Source organism: Anser brachyrhynchus, assembly GCF_964034855.1.
Source record: "Anser brachyrhynchus genome assembly, chromosome: 7".
NCBI lineage: Eukaryota > Metazoa > Chordata > Aves > Anseriformes > Anatidae > Anser > Anser brachyrhynchus.
The window spans coordinates 41,700,676-41,717,954 of NC_137701.1; the positions used below are offsets into that span (position 1 = coordinate 41,700,676).

The 17,279-nt window shown below is 37.2% G+C and overlaps 1 protein-coding gene across 19 annotated transcripts in view; it reads left to right on the forward strand.

Annotated features, from left to right (window-relative positions):
* The window catches only part of PKP4 (plakophilin 4), a 94,796-nt gene that overhangs the window by 73,477 nt on the left and 4,040 nt on the right, over nt 1-17,279 (forward strand). For all 19 annotated transcript variants that reach the window (XM_080600015.1, XM_080600017.1, XM_080600016.1 and 16 more), the window contains 8 exons: nt 7,122-7,305; nt 8,734-8,851; nt 9,337-9,528; nt 9,671-9,844; nt 10,750-10,900; nt 13,053-13,248; nt 15,452-15,536; nt 15,638-15,755. In XM_080600015.1, coding sequence (XP_080456141.1) covers nt 7,122-7,305; nt 8,734-8,851; nt 9,337-9,528; nt 9,671-9,844; nt 10,750-10,900; nt 13,053-13,248; nt 15,452-15,536; nt 15,638-15,755 — 1,218 coding nt within the window. The remainder of the gene's footprint in view (nt 1-7,121; nt 7,306-8,733; nt 8,852-9,336; nt 9,529-9,670; nt 9,845-10,749; nt 10,901-13,052; nt 13,249-15,451; nt 15,537-15,637; nt 15,756-17,279) is intronic.

Consider the following 17,279-nt stretch of genomic DNA (forward strand, 5'->3'; position numbering starts at 1 on the left):
AGTCTGGATTAAAACACCAAGATTCAAAATCAAAATAAAACGTGAAAAAGATGTGGCTGGTTGCAGAGTCAAAACAAAAGTCTTTGCCTCTGGTATTTCCAGGGCCCCACAAATAGTTGAGGTTGCCCCCCACCCAACACCTCAAAAGCCAAAGCTGTTCAAATAGGAACGACCAAACCAGTTTTCTGTCTCCAATTCAGAAATTTCATCTGCAGCTTTTTTTTTCTTAACCACGACTCAAGCTTGACTTTAAACAGCTAATGCTAGACTAGAGACACAGGCATCATTATGCATTGATGTCCTCTAGTCCTATTGAAATAGCAGCTTTAACACATGCCTTTCACATATTCTCTGAATTAGGTAACAAAATAAGCTTTGAAGAGCTACTGCATAGGGAATTTTCTGGACAGAGCAATTATTTTAAAATGCTATTACAGTTGCTGAAGTGACATCAGTAATATAACCAATTCAACGCTGAACCTGTGACCTGTAGATACTGAATCAGAGAGAAAGTTGGGCTTAGTTATGCTGAAAACTTCATTGCTGTCTATTGCAAAAGACAGGTTTGTCACCTGAAAATACTGCCACAGGTCCAAGTCCAGAAGGATTGTGAATAAATATCAAAAGATTGGGGTTTGAATTAAATGATCTTTAAGGTCCCCTCTAACACAAACCATTCTGTGATTCTATGATTTTGTACATCAGAACTGTCCATATACAATTGTCTTAATATTTTTCCCTTAGAAGGAAATATAAAAGGCAAGGGGATGGTGGGAGATATTTCCGATGTATAGAGTTCTCTTAGCTAAGAAGCATTGCTACCATGTCATCCAAGGGAATGCTTTCAGCTAAGAGTCATTTGTAGAGAAAGTAAATGAAAAAGCCCTACATTTGTGCTGTTGCAGTGCCAGTCTTTTTCCATACCCTAGTGCAGGAGATGGATTAATGCATGTATTAATCTGAGAGTGGTGTTTCAAATATGATTTAATTATATGGATGGCCATCAGTTTGAATGCTGGAATGTGTTGCTCCAATATGTACACTACTTCTAGTGCTTTCATTGTTGTATTTGTAAAGTTCAGATAGAAAAATGTTTCTTTTTTCATATATATTTATAATATTTCATATATATAATATTTCATAGATATTTTGAGTCTCAGTTTCAGTCTTACTTGATGTGTGATGTAACAGTAGCATTATTAATTTCACATCTGAGATGGCTTAGATTCATTACTGATAAGCATATATTGAATCTCTGGGAGCTTCCATCAGTTTATACTGGGTAGTCACATAACGTCTTGTGCCAGGATTCATAATTGCAATTGAGAACATGAAATTGACTGAAGTAATGATTCTTTTTAATTTTTTTTCTGAAGGAATACTCAAGGTATCAGAAATAATTGTCCGTATAATTTTATTGAAAGGTGTATGACATAGAGGCATATCTTTTAACAGTAACGTAAGATATGCTTCTTTTATGTCAGCATAGTGGAAAAGTGAATGTTAGTGTTGATCTAATTTGCACTGAAATAGAAATTAATAGATTGCTAATATTTGCAAAGAACAACAGCTTTGGGCATGCAACCTTTCCAAACTCAGATTACCAAAGGTATGTGCTATAAGAACACAGATCTGTTCTTTTTCCTTCTGTTACTACAGCTGGTTATAGGCCAAATCTTGACCCTTGAAGGTCTAAATTAGTACACTCTCTCCCATACATTACAGCACCAAGTGAGCCATTTCACAGCTGTTGCTAGGTCATGAGTGTCAGTAATATTCTCTTGAGCCCAGTTTAGTAGTCTTCTGCTAATCACAGGTCCATCCTTCTACACATACTTTGCTTACATGCATTCCACTCAAGAGCATTATGTGCAGCAAGCAGCATATAGAGACACACTGTTAATATTTGGTGTGTTGAAAGAACGGTTCTTCAAAAATAATTTCTCCCCAGTTGAAAGTATCTTGTGGAAATTCATGAAAATTCGGGATTTTTTTCAGTATTTCTGTGATCTGTACATGCAACAGGATTTGATTTTCACGTAGATAAGGTTCTCAACTTTATCAGACTACATATTTTCATTTCCTGAGTAGAATTATTTTGGATGATGTTCAAGAAATGTAAATTTAGCACAGTCATCACTGAGAGCTGCAAGGATCAGAATTACAGGCTGCAAAAATAGAGCAGACAATCCCTTTTCAAAAAGGGAAAACAAAAAGCCCCCCATTTCATTGGAACTACAGAAGCTTTTTCATACGGCATTTTAAACTCTCCTGCAAAGCTTTCTGATTTTTTTTCCTGGTACTGTTACTGCTGATTTCCTTCCTCCATTAAGAATTACCCAATACTTAGTGGTGCTGATCTCATGAACTTAAGCCCAGTTTTCTCAGGTTTTCCTCACATCAAGAGAATGTCAAGCACAAATAGTGGCTTGTGATTTTTCTTCTGTGTTTTGTAGTATGTTCACAGACTAAGCAAGAAACACGAGGCCTGCTGAAGCAATCAGTTGAATTACAATCTAAAGTGTAACATAAGTAGCGGCACAAGTCCCTCTCCTTCCAACCCCAGAGATGCTAGGGACAGTAGAGATCCGTTTAGGTAGGTAAGTAGACTTAGCACTCCTTTCGCTACGCAGGATCATTTGTGAATGGGATGTTCACCAGTGTCCCAGAATAATGAAACTTGCAGCTAATAGCTGTTGAAAAATCAATCAAAACAGTTAAATATTTTTCCATGTACCTTCATAACAATGACAAATAAAAAGGCACTGTATTTAAATGACGTACAGAATTTTACTGAAACACTAGAAGTATCTTATACCTTGCCTTAATACAGCATTGTACCAGCTCCCACCACCATCTTTCTTGTGTTTGAATGGAAACTTCCCAAATTATAACTGCCTTTCCTTTCAGGTTTTATTTCTAATAAGACCTAAATTTGGTCCCAAATCTCTTAAAAACAAACATTCTATAATCAGACTGTTCCCGTTATTAAAATGAAGACTCAAAGCCTATATAAGACACATTTTTAGTTTGTAAAATAAATAGCTGAAAACTGCTCCCAAATTATCAAATGGAATGCCCTGATGAGAGCTCTTGCCTTCAGATAATGAACATAGGGATAATAAATTATTAATCATCTGATCAATCTACCTCCTTAAGAGTTAGCTTCTGGGCAAGTTTTAACTTAGTTACTCAGTGGTGCTCTAGTGATTTGCTCTTTGATCAATCCCAGGATAATTCTCATGGAAAAGTTAATATTTGCCAAATTCTAACAGTCTTCTTGGATGGATAGAGTTTAGGAGGGTCCTTTACTTAGTCTTTAAAGTCTGTGCCAGTGTGTACACATGAAGAAAAGATGATGTTGGCAATTCCCTTCCAATTTCTTAGCAAGCATCTGAGTTGTACTGTTCCTCCAAAGGCAAAGCAGGGTGGATATGCCGTGTCCCTTACGAGTCTGCTGCAGCTGACTGCAGTGGTCCAATGATCACTGGATACGTAGTATATCATCTTCTGTTTCCTTGGTATTTCAAACAGTACTCAGCTGTTCCAGCTTTTTCACAATCTGTGTGTTAGCCAGTAAGTAAGGCAAGTGCCTTACACTTGGCAAGGCTGAGAGATTTACATCTTATTTGAATAACCATACAGTAAGGATGACTTGTAATCCTTGTGACTTGTAAGTAAGTAATGACTTGTAAGTAAGTAATAGTAATAATAACTTAAGTAATAATAATTTTTAAAAAGTACTTATTTGTAAGTAAGTAATGATTTGTAAGTAAGGACACTTAGTGGCCCTTGAGGAGGGCCACTAAGATGATCAGAGGGCTGGAGCACTTCTCCTGTGCGGAAAGGTTGAGGGAACTGGGCTTGTTTAGCTTGGAGAAGAGAAGGCTCTGGGGAGACCTCATTGCGGCCTTCCAGTACTCGAAGGGAGCATATAAACAGGAGGGCATATAAACATATAAACATGCCTGTTTACATGTGTTGGTAGTGATAGGACAAGGGGGAATGGTTTCAAACTAAGACAGGGGAGATTTAGGTTGGAAATTAGGAGGAAGTTTTTCACTCAGAGGGTGGTGAGGCACTGGGACAGGTTGCCCAGAGAGGTTGGGGATGCCCCATCCCTGGAGGCATTCAAGGCCAGGCTGGATGCAGCTCTGGGCAGCCCGCTCTAGTGGTTGGCAACCCTGCCCAGAGCAGGGGGCTGAAACTAGATGATCTTTAAGGTCCTTTTCAACCCAGGCCATTCTACGATTAATATTTTCAAAACTCGGTCACATAAAATCAAGTATGATGTTTTCCCATATGTGTTAGGTAACTAATAGTAGTCTGAGACTCAAAATAAACTTTTTATCTTACATAATTTTCTTTAAGAGCAAATCTTTTGGGGAAACCAAAACTGGGGCTAGTGAGGGGTTTATCTGAGATTTAATTTCTAGTTTGAATCAAGAACTGCATGAAGTATGGCCTCAAAAACTTAAAGCTATAAGCCAGTGAAGCATTTAGGTTGCTCACTGTTAGTTATCAATTAAGTTCTTTAGTGAGGATATACAGTCACAGCTTTATGAAATGAAATTTGATGTGTATAGAAATAGCTTGCTTTATGTAAAGTTGAAACTGAAGGATAAGCAATAACTGAAGTAAACTTAAATAACCTAAGCCTATTTTGAGTGTGCAAATGTGATGCAGCACAAACGTCGATGAGGGTCGCTCAAAAGACAACAAAATTACTACAAAAAAAGAACCTTTCATAAAATACCACACAACAAATTCCAGCTCCGAGGGGAGCTGATCACAACAGACCCATTTCAAACGCACATTCTGCTTTCCATTGAAGCAACAGCAGTCAAATAAATATGTCTTGGTTTTAGAAAAGGCAGCTGGGAGGTTTTTGAAGATGCTTTGTATGATAAACTCTCACAAGAACCAATCCTAGCCTAACTGCCAAAATGTCTTTCTCCTAGGTAGGTTGAGTTGTTGAAGAAAGTTACGTTATGCAGGAACAGCAAAGTTAGCTTCCATATTTTTCAAACATTCAAGTTATCTTTGTATGTTGGCTAAACCACAAAGATAGGGATCTCTAGGAATTATGTATTTTGACTGCCTATGTCACAACTAGATACCAAAAGACAGTCATAAATCTCCTCATGAATATATCCACCCCCCTTACATGTTTTTCTGAAGAGAAAAAGGCAGGCTGTTTTACAGAAATACTTTTATTTATTTTGTGTGGCTGTATTAAAAGCTTTTGCTGTTTTGCAGACTTTTGTTTTTGTAAACTTTTATAATTTTTACTGTTTTTTCCTCCCATAATTTATTTCAGAGGAAACTAAATGTTCGAGATCTAGTCAAACTGAAAATTAACCATATGGTTTATAGTAGCAATTTTAGCGGGCTATTGAGAAAATGCTATTTAATGTTTCTGCTGAGTGTACACAGCTATGCTACTTTACAATTAGAAAAATATTGTATGTGAGGAAAATACTGAGAGTTTATCATGAAAGATACCACCTGTACCTGGTGAGAATTTAGATGAATTTTAAGTTGTGTTTCATGATGACAATGAAGATTAAATTATCAGAAATGTATATGCATGTCAGATCTAATACTTTTGTATCTGAATGTCTTATAAGAAGACTGTGTAAAAAGGTAGGAAACTATAGAATTCTGTCTGAGGGTAAAAGATTGATAGTATTCAATTCATTTGGTTAGTTGAATGTGTAACACTAGAGACCTCTTGCTATAGTTTCCAAGAAGAAACTTTCTGTAGGATTTTTATATTAGGCTTTGGAAGTTCAGCTCCACGTCAAGTATCTAATAGCCCAGACGTACAATGCAAGAAAGCAGTAATTCATTGCAGGTCAGCAAAACCATTTTCCCCCTTCCACTGTTCATCTTGCAATCCTTTCTGGATACTATCTTTCCAGGTTCCACCTAATATAGAATAATGTTATGTCACACACTTGGGACCTTGTCTTGAAACTTTACTGGCAACCACCCATCTGCCAATCTACCTTCTCTATCATTTTCTGAGAATTTTTTTCACAAGATCTTATGTTTGCAAGACAGTAATGAGCTTTCAGCCATGATGTCCATAGATTTGGTTTCTTCTCACTTCATTTTTGCTCTTGTATTCCTATGACCTTTCTTTTAGTCGTTACTTCTGCATAGGAATCTGAAGAGATTTCAGTCTTAAACACTCTCTCTTAAGAATATTGCCAAATCTCTCCTATATTCCTTTTTAACTTCAATCTCCCAGTTTCTTATAAATGAGGACAATGATCTGTTTCTTCTCCCTCCCAAACCTCATTCTTAAAGGCTGATTGAAGACTCACCCTTTGGAAATCAGATGTTCATGCCTTTTTTACACAAACTTGTACTGATTTGGCATTTTGCCTGGCCAACTACATAAAGACAAATTTCTCTTCCTATTGCAGATAGTCAGTATAGGACTCCTCTTTAGATAACTAAGAAAGATACTAGCATTAGAAAGAGATAAGCTCAAGGCACATATGTTTCAGGAAGATGGAAAGGTGTTTTGCAAGTGAAATGAGTTTGTATGCTTGTAGGGAATATTCCTCTAGATTTCTGTAGTGCATTGAGGACTTACCCTCTCCTGTCAGGTAGCAGAATGAACTGTACCTAAGGAAAGGAAGGAAGAAGGGAACATCTCCTGTCAATCAGTGTATGTTTCTGTTGGGTATTTTTCCTTGAGAAAAAGGAGAGTATTTATTCATTAATATGCATGTTTTCCTTCTCAGTATAGTGGGAGACCCAGCTGTTGGTCTATTAGGGTTATTCTGATTAGCATCTCACATTCCAACTCTTTCACTGAAGAGTTTACACGCTTGCCAGACAGCTGGAATAAAGGTTGCTGAATACATAATAACCTGAATATGAGGAAATTTTATTTCCGACTGTGAAGTGAATCTTTTAATGGCAGCTTTGCTGACCCCTTATTGACTGTTACTGTTAGAATAACATTAAAATTGCATTGCAGACTAAATGCATAGGTAAATAATCTTTCACCTGTTAAAAGCAAAGTCTTGTAAGTCGTTAATGTTGCTTTATATTTGTTTACCAAGTCTTTTCTAACTTGACAACAATGGAAATCTTTTCTGAAGGGGTTCTCTGGAACTTGTCTTCATGTGATGCCGTAAAGATGACAATCATTAGAGATGCTTTGTCAACACTAACAAACGCTGTGATAGTGCCACATTCTGGATGGAACAGTTCTTCATTTGATGATGATCATAAAATTAAATTTCAGACTTCCCTAGTTCTACGCAATACTACAGGATGCCTGAGGTAATTTGCTGTTATAGAAGAGTATTGCTCTTTTTACAGAGTAATTGTGTTATCCAGCAGGTCATTTTATATTTTAAATTTTAAGACAAAATAGCTGTTGCATTCTATAAATTCCATTCAGGCAGCTGTCATATTTGTATTTTTCTCTGTTAGAAGAATATGAAAAGTACAAAGTTAGTCACTGAAAAATGTTAATTATAATGACTAGTAGTCAAATTTTTGGCTGTTTTCTGTACACATTGCAAACAATCATTGCACTTTTCCCCCGTTACTGCAATTTTTGCATTGTGTGTACGCCTCATGAATTTTATTCAGGAAAAACAGTGTGAATTTGGTGATTCTTTAATACTGTATACATCTAAAAATAGTATATGTATATGTGCGAGTAAAGAAATGTTTGACTAATCCCTTTGTGGATTTCTTAAACAGCAATAAGAATAATAAAATATGAAACTAAAACATATGAAAAGAGAATTCAAAGACCAAGGGTAGTATATGAGCTGTTTCTGTTCGTTTGTAGGTTTGCTTATCATTTCAATATATTACATTTCAAACTGTCTTCCATTAAACAGCACATTAAGGCCATTATGTTTAAATAGAAGCACTAAAATAGTTTTTATTTTCTTGTAACCATTCTATACTCCTGAATATTTTTATAAGCTACTTTTTTATTTGTTGGGTTATTTTTCAAGACCACAAGTTTCACACTGCTTTTGAACATACAGTGATAGTATGATGTCTAGAGAATACAATACCAGCACAATGTCTGGAGAATACACACCTCTACAGACAGGCACAGTGACTTTTTCTTAGCAGTAGTACCAGTTTCAGCGTGCATCTAATCAGCACATAAAGTTCAGGTTTTACAATGTGGTTGCTTTGCAGGCAAATAATTGTCTACACACCCTTTTGCTACTTATTCTAAAGCACAGTGCATTCTTTTCCTTCCCTATACTCTACTTTATGCTTCTGTCTATGTATCGGTATTACAAATGTTAAATGACACTGCGCCATGGAACAGCAGATCAGTGAATGGATGCAATTCTAAGAAGTAGTAGCAAAGGGTATTCTTAACAAAGACAAGCTCAACCACCTATACCACAGCATAAAAGCCACAAGTTTGTGTTAGTATGATAGAGAGGGCTTGGAATGGAAGTGTCTGTGAGAAAGGGTTTCTATGCATGGCTTGTTTTGTCAATGAGTCAATTCTGTCTCGAAATTACAGGTTTGAATCATTTTCATCTTTTATAAACATTCAGGTGGGGGGGGTTGCTGCACCCACTACAGAAGTTAAAAGCAAACATATATTTATTATTATTTTATGTTTAAAAAAAACAAACGCAAGCTTCTGCAAAGTATCTGGTAAAATTATTGCATGTATGTCTATCTGTGAATATACTGTGTTCATTTGTCATTTCAACCCTTTAGGAATCTAAGTTCTGCAGGTGAAGAAGCCCGGAAACAGATGAGGTCGTGTGAAGGGCTGGTTGATTCACTGCTGTATGTGATCCACACTTGTGTGAACACATCAGACTATGACAGCAAGGTGTGTGCACGTTTCATCTAAGTGATTTTTAGTGCTGAACCGTATGTCTGATTTGATCTTTTGAGGTTTTTGTACTGTAATTCCTCACTGTGATGTGTTTCATACAGCTAGTCTTCTCTCCCAACCCTAATTTAATGATGCACTATCAAATTTTGTTGTATAATGCGGTTTAATTTGTTCTGCACTTTTCATTTTTCTCAGTGTTGACATATTCATTCTTTAATAATAAGCTCTTGTGCTTTGTATTTTCAGGATACTTAAAATAAGCCACCATTGTAGAGATGACTGTTACAGTTTTCATTTTCGAGAATATCAGGAGATAAATTGCAGTTTTCCCAAAGAAGCAGATGTGGCAATGCCCAAGGCCCAGAATTAGAATTTGGTGCTTGTGTTTCAAATGCCTGTTCACCTGTACTTAATTTAGTTTGCTTTATCATATATCAGAAAGCAACAGGTTACTTAACATCTTTATGGTTTGGTTTCAGACAGTGGAAAACTGTGTGTGTACCTTGAGAAACCTTTCTTACCGTTTGGAACTGGAGGTGCCTCAGGCACGTCTGCTAGGTATCAATGAATTGGATGACTTGTTAGGAAAAGAATCACCTAGCAAAGATTCAGAGCCAAGTTGCTGGGGGAAAAAGAAGAAGAAGAAAAAAAAAACTACACAGGAGGATCAGGTATGGCCTTTTCTTTGTATTACAAATATATCACCTACTTAGCTAATGCTGGGGGAAAGTACATAGCTTGAAGAAAAACTACCATAAGTTGAATGAAAATATAGAGGTTTCTTGTACTTACAAATTTGTGTTCACTTCTCAGTGGGATGGAGTTGGCCCTATACCAGGATTTTCCAAGTCTCCTAAAGGGGTAGAAATGCTATGGCACCCATCTGTGGTAAAACCATACCTAACGCTTCTAGCAGAAAGCTCCAATCCAGCTACTCTTGAGGGCTCTGCAGGATCTCTCCAGAATCTTTCTGCAGGCAATTGGAAGGTATCTGAATTCCTACTCTTCTTCCTATAGTTAAATTTTCACTGTTCTGTTTTAATAAGGTATTGAATGGGTTTAGGGAGAACCAGGTAATTTTCTAGTACATGCATATCAGTGTTTCTGTCTAACGTGTCATTAGTGCTTATGCACTATGGAAATGTAATTTCCACAGTGAAAAGCAATGTCAAAGATGGTAGGCAGGAAGAGCAATCTGGAAACTGGCCTTGAAATTGGTACCACTTATTTTAAATAAACAGAAGAATCTTTATTCTGGTGCATGTTAGAGCCAAAAAAAACCTTACTGCTGTGAGTTCTGGTGGGAAGGTACTGTCAAAATAAGACCAGTGCCAAATAAATATGTATACTATACAGTAATAACACTTCACAAGATCAGGACTATGGTACTCTATATTAATTGGTTCTGAGCATAAATAAGTTTTTTTCTGTTTTTTTCCATACATTCTTGCTTATGACCTTCATGTACATAACATTAATAGTGTTCTCATGTAGTGCTGTTGTAACATATTGTATTTGTCACAGAGATTAAAAAAATGTTAATTGCTTTCTTTGCTGTAGATAAACAGATAAAACTTTTTCATTTTATGCCTGTTTTAAAGTTGGTCCTAAAAAGAAATAAATACTGTTCCCTCTTTAATAATTTGTCATCTATTAAGTTATTTTTTCTGTTAGATCCCTTTCTTTAAACATTGCTCCGTACCAGGAATGAGTGAAAAAATAGCAGAGAATCAACACTTTTTACTAATAAAAAAGATATGCATTTAACATATCGTTACATTGTTTTTCATTCGAAGACTTTCCCTAAAATACTTAAGAATTACAATTTAATAAGAGATCATTTCAGTTAGAATGTTCTACTAGATATGAGAGTAACTGGAGTTTGATTACAGTTTGCAGCATACATTCGAGCTGCTGTAAGAAAAGAAAAAGGTCTGCCAATCCTTGTGGAACTGCTGAGAATGGATAACGACAGAGTTGTTTCATCTGTGGCAACTGCCTTAAGGAACATGGCATTAGATGTTCGCAATAAGGAACTTATTGGTAAGTACAGAACTGTACTGAATAAAGCACGGTTACCAATACGTCAGACCTTTATTGAAAGAATACTAGGATGAGGTTCTACCAATAGAAATAGCATACTACGTCGTGTTACTTGTCTCACAGAAATAAATCTTTTTGACAACAGTAGCTTTTCAGAGTAGCATTGTCATTTCAGTTTGTCTTTAGCCATCTTGCATGGTGATCTCTTTACAACAGATTGAAGTCACTTCAGCCAAACTAAACTGGACAGGAAACTGGCAGTACAAAGTATGACTGGAAACACAGCTCTACTTCCTTGGAGCTAAATAGTAACTTTCTCAGAGGGCTTCAAGGTCCCTTACGTGTTCTAAGAGAATAGGGCAGCCCCACTGTCGTTACATCAGTAAATACTTGATTTAACAGTATTGGATAGGGAGAGAGGGGGAAAAATTCCTCTCCTGGTGAAGTATTTCTACCAAGTCACGGATATAGAGCAGTATATATGTGCCTATGCTGAATTAAGTAATCAACAAGGGTGCTTCCTAGAAAAACTTAGTTTCCTGTTTGTCAGCTTTAATATTTAATACTTTAAACACTTGTCTATGCCTTTCTCATCTAGCATTTTAATAAAAAAAAAAAAAGGCAAATATTTTTCCTGACTTGGTCAGGAATCTGTCTATTAAGGCAAGTGTTGAACATGCCTCACTCAGCTTCAGACTCCTATACCCTAAGTTAACCCTACTAACACATGTCAAGGTATAAAGATGTTTGATTTTTGCTACAGAAGAATTTTCTATGTTTTAGGCTACCAGAGTAAGTACATAAGAGCTATTTATACAGATAAGAGAGAGTTGCTCTCAAAAAGATAGTAAAACTCTTTCAGCTGCATTTATACATTTCTGGAGCTTCACCATCTAGGACGTTTAGGACATGTTTTCTTGCAGAGTAGGTATTATATCCATTAAAAATTGGTGGAAAAATAAATCGGGTCTTTTGTTGCATCGGCCATATAGAGGTAATACTCAGGTGATATACTTTTCTCAGGACTTTCTTCCCCTTCTGGCAGAACTTTTCAGTTCAGGAGCCACCTGTTTTCTCCTTCACCTGTCTTCTCTCCCTGTCAAAGCTTTACCTATCAAAGAATTAATGGCTTTCCACATGTAAAATATTTTGAGACATGAAGTGAATCATAAGTTACCCCACGCTGGTACCCTATTTTTTGCAACTTTATCACCATTGGTAGGTGCAGGGCTAATGGTTTTACATGGTCTAAACTCTGGGGAAAAAAATAATGTTATTTTAAAAAGTGGGTACTGCAGCAAGTAAAATATAAATTGGTATATGCAAGTGTGTGTTTGTGAGCTTGCCAAAAGATTGGCTGTGACAGAATACTACTGTATACAACGTAGTTGGTGCTAGTATTCCAGTATGTTTGAAATGGAATTGCTTTTGTTTGCAGAATTTGTTAATTTCTTTGGGGATTTTTTTCCTCAGGCATGTTATGCAAATAGATAGCTAATGGCTTTGAGTAAAGCTTATCCATTGAGCACCATTATGTACAAATACATTTATTCAATAAAATCATTTATTGAATTAATAATCATTTAATTATCAGCATAGCCTAAATAAGAAAAATATTTACGTTAGCTTTAGTTAATTTCCTTTGTTTGCAGTGTGATTATTCCTGTGCATCAGTCAGTAATTGAAATTGAAAGAGCTGAGATCTGATCTCTTGGAGGTAACAAATAAGGTGAACAGAATGTCTGAAAGGAAAGCTGTAAGCTTTGCTGTAAGCAATTGCTGTAAGGATTTCGTTAACCCTCCCATAAATGAAGCTTAGGCATAAACACCACTCCTTGAATCATACAAAATAATGTAATGTTTTCTTTGAATGACTCTGTTTTCTCCAAATAATCACCATTTCCAAACGCTTCAGTTTTAATAAAAATGCAGCTTGTTTCTCATGTTCTTAAGCCAGAGGGGGGAAAAAATCAAAAATTGATCTTTAGTCTCACTTGACCATGTAAAGTGCAAGTTCTTGGAATTTTTCTGTTTTTGATCCTATGTTCCATTTTATTCCTTTCAGATGCAATTTATTAATGAGTCCTAGAATTTCAACTCTTAAGTACCAAAATGTATTTTCTTACTTGATTCTGTTGATGGGTTTTTATAGGTAAATATGCTATGCGAGATCTGGTGAATCGACTTCCAGGAGGCAATGGTCCAACCATATTGTCTGATGAGACTGTAGCAGCAATCTGCTGTGCTTTGCACGAGGTCACTAGTAAAAACATGGAAAATGCCAAAGCCCTTGCTGATACTGGAGGAATAGAAAAACTGGTGAACATAACAAAAGGAAGAGGTGACAGGCAAGTAGGCAACACACTTCATACCTAAATGCTTTCTCTATTCCACTTCGAATGTTTAAGAATGCAGGAAATGGTTTGGGTTTGTTTGTTTGTTTTGTCTTTTTTTAACTCACAAAAAAAAGGGGGAGAGATCTGTTTTTGCAGTCCTGATCTGAGTAGCTATCAGAGTCTGAAGCACACTGGGACAGGAGAGGCAGTTGGTATGGTACCTGCCATTCTTTTACAGTCTATTCTTTAAAGCTTTTGGAGACTTTTACAGTTGCAGACAGCAATCACGTTAATGGCGACTATTCAGGTAGAATGGTATTAAAAAACTTTTCTTCTTTTAAACATCTACATCATTAATGGAATATTTGGAGCCTTTCATAGTCAGAGTATTTTGACACCTTTGTCAGGATGCATCACAGTAACTCCTAATTATATGTAGCATGGCCAGTTGTTAAGTTGTGAGGAAAGCTTGCCCTACCGAGCAGTTTCCCTAGCCAGTGGGATTTTCTGGAATAGGATTGCAAGGCAAGTGTTGATTGATCAGATCTGTCTCTCTGCAGACTGATTCAGGTATAGCTGTGTCATGGAGCCTGGTGTGCTCGGGATTTTGTTAGCTGAGCTCAGCATAGGGCTTTATCAGACATTGTGTTTATGTAATTGTACTAAAAACTTTCAAAACTGGATAGCTGAGGATCAAGGAACAGGAGCATAAATGGCTCCTGAGTTGTGCACCATCAGCACAGCACAGTTAGTGCAGCCTCAGGGGACCCCATCTGGTCAGCATCTCTGATTTGAATTCCTTGGCATACCTGATGGAACTCAGATTAGCAGGACTCTTGTGTAAACCAGAATATCTCAGATCTCCTTTTTATGGATAGCAGAAAACTGATTATGTGTTCAGCCCTGTGTACTATTCCCAGTGTTTCATCAGATGGCAAGGAGGAGGAAAGGATCTCCAGCTATGGAGAAGTTGGTCTGTGTGAATTAAACGTACTGCATTTTTAACAAAATCTGCCTCAAAAAGAGAGTGTGGACTGCATTTTCAGTATCCACAATTTATGACGCTTCATGTTTTCAAAGCACAGATTCAACTGCAGCTGTGACTACAGTGGTCCTTTATATGACTGTTGTTGTGGAGATGACGTGTAAAGTAGCACTTACAACTATAAGGGAACGGGGTACGCTGAACAAATTTAAAACACGGGGAAAACAGCCTCAGGTTGTACCAGGGGAGGTTTAGATTAGATGTCAGGAAGAATTCCTTCACAGAAGGGATGGTTAGGCATTGGGACAGGCTGCCCAGGGAAGTGGTGGAGTTGCCATTTCCTGGAGGTATTTAAGAAAGGTGTGGATGTTTAGTGGTGGACTTGGTAGTGTTAGGTGACGGTTGGACTTGATGATCTTATGGGTCTTTTCCAAGCTAAATGATTCTATGAAAATTTTTCAAGCAGAACTGTCTACTCAATGACTGACACTATAAACTGCAGTTTTTTCAGCATTTTTCAGTCAGGCTTTTCTTTCAGAAAGTGTATTTGGATGAATCTTTACACTGATGGAAAAAGGCGTATGTTTCACATAGGTGTCATGCTGTGGCATTTAATTTCAAATCACTGCTTTGGTACTACTACCATTTCTCTTTAAAAAGATGATGTGATTTTATTTTTAATAATAGCTAGAGCAATTTTCCTAGCCTTGCTTTTGAGAATGGAAAGGTGTTTCAGTATGTTTTCAGTATGTTTTCAGTAGTGCAACACAGAACTAGAAACCAAGTCTCAGTATGAGGTTGTCTGGACACTTTCAATACTAGCTCCCTTTAATTCATTGTTATCCTACAGTTACGAACCTTGTGTAAAGATTTCAAGTATACAATCTCAGTTTTTATGAAATGTACTAAACAATGTTTCTTATCATGGTTTTTTATTTTTGTAGATGATGACAATCTGTATTTTTCACGTGGGTGACCTGAAGAGAGAATTTCTAGGCTAGAGAGGGAAATAATTGTCATGCTTTATCTGTCTCTGCACCAGCCTGTTTGTTTAGACTGCTGACACAGCTGTGCTCACGCTGCTGTAATGCAGGCATGCATTACTGAGACCCGGAGAGATGACCTGACTTGCTTCACAGCTGCAAGGTTTAGGCTGTTCCCTAGCTCACAAATATTCTGTTGAAGTGGAGTTTATGCTTTCTACTAATGTAATATTCCTTATTTCCTTAGATCTTCACTGAAAGTTGTCAAGGCAGCTGCCCAGGTACTGAATACGTTATGGCAATACCGAGATCTCCGTAGCATTTATAAAAAGGTAGATTACAAAAATAGCCTCCACTGGAAAACAGTTCTACAAAAACTGTTAATTTAATGCAAAGCAATTTATTTTGTTCTCTTCTTTTTACCACTCCACAGGATGGATGGAATCAGAGTCATTTTATTACACCAGTATCAACACTAGAGCGAGAGAGATTCAAATCGCATCCTTCTTTATCAACAACAAATCAGCAGATGTCACCTGTCATACAGTCAGGTCAGTCAAGACACGAAAAGAGATTTGCCAAAGGGGTACCTTGTGTCTCATTTTCAAACTCCAATAGCCCTTCCGCACCAACATGCGAAAGAAGTTCTTCACGGTGAGGGTGACGGAGCACTGGGACAGGCTGCCCAGGGAGGTTGTGGAGTCTCCTTCTCTGGAGATATTCAAGGCCCATCTGGGCAGCCTGCTCTAGGGAACCTGCTTTGGCAGGGGGGTTGGACCCAACAATCTCTCGAGGTCCCTTCCAACCCCTTCAATTCTGTGATTCTATGATTCTTTTGGTTTATTTGTCATCCTGTCTAAAACATGGAGGCCATGCTGTGTCTCCTCTGTATTTAAACACATAAACAACACCGCACAAATATTTCGTGTTCTCTGAATGTTACCTTAGCTGATATTATTGTCAGGTTCCATATCCCCCACAGTTTGTGAGGTGTCTCTACAACAGCATTTTAGTTTGGATAAGAAGCACTTTGCAGCCAATCTCCCCGTTTACTCCTTAATGCCATTCAAAGTGCAGACAGTCTCAGGATGTGTGAATTGTGTTCCTTTTGGAAGAAACTAAATCAGATGGTGTGCTTCCAGAGCAACGATGTACTCTGTCTGATGACAGACATCCAGTCTGCAGGACAAGATTAGGTTTAGGCCTAAGTAAAATCCTCAGAGTGTACAGTGTAGACATCTGGATTTTGCCACCTTTGCCTTCTACAAAGCCACTCCTTTTGTGCTGCATAACATGGCAGGGTAGATGTAGCCTCACAGAACAGGCGTACTTAAAAGCATGTAAAGAAAATACATCAGCAAGGAACCTATTTTTGTTCCCTGTAATGTTCCATTAGGATGAGCAAGACAAAATAAAAAATATCTTTCTTTTCTGACTTCTTCTCATTTATCGTAGTAATCTCCCCTTTGTTCCTTTAACTTTTCCAGGAGTAGGATTTAGATGTTGGACAGGGCTGATGTACAAGGCTTCAAGTAGGTTTTGTATACTCTTCATTTAGCATTTTATTTTATCCAATTTTCCTTTCTATTTTTGTGTGAATAGATCTCTCTTAATACTGAGAAATACGTATTTACCATGACTGCTACCACAGACCAGCTCCTATAATACAGTTGTTTAATTACTACTTTTTATAAAAGGAACAGTCCTCACATGCTCCTTCATGACATGGGTGAATGAAAAATAGACTCAGACAGGAATTTATTTTGCTATAAGCAGCACACCTATAGTGACTAAGGGAAAGAAAACATCTTTCATGAGCATAGTTCCCCTCAACCACCAATGTGCAGGACTGATTTCTTTGTCTAATATCATACAACAGCAGACTAGAGTTAACAGTTCCAGGGGATTTTGTAATTCTGATCTTACTGTGTTCCTCATTCAGTTTTCTCCCAGCCCTTTGGGATTCCAAGAAATTGTCCCAAACAAATACCCCTTTGTCATTCTTGAACAATGTGATACCAAAGGCAGTGTTTACCTTTACACCTAGTCACCAAGTTGCACGTACTGGCATCAAA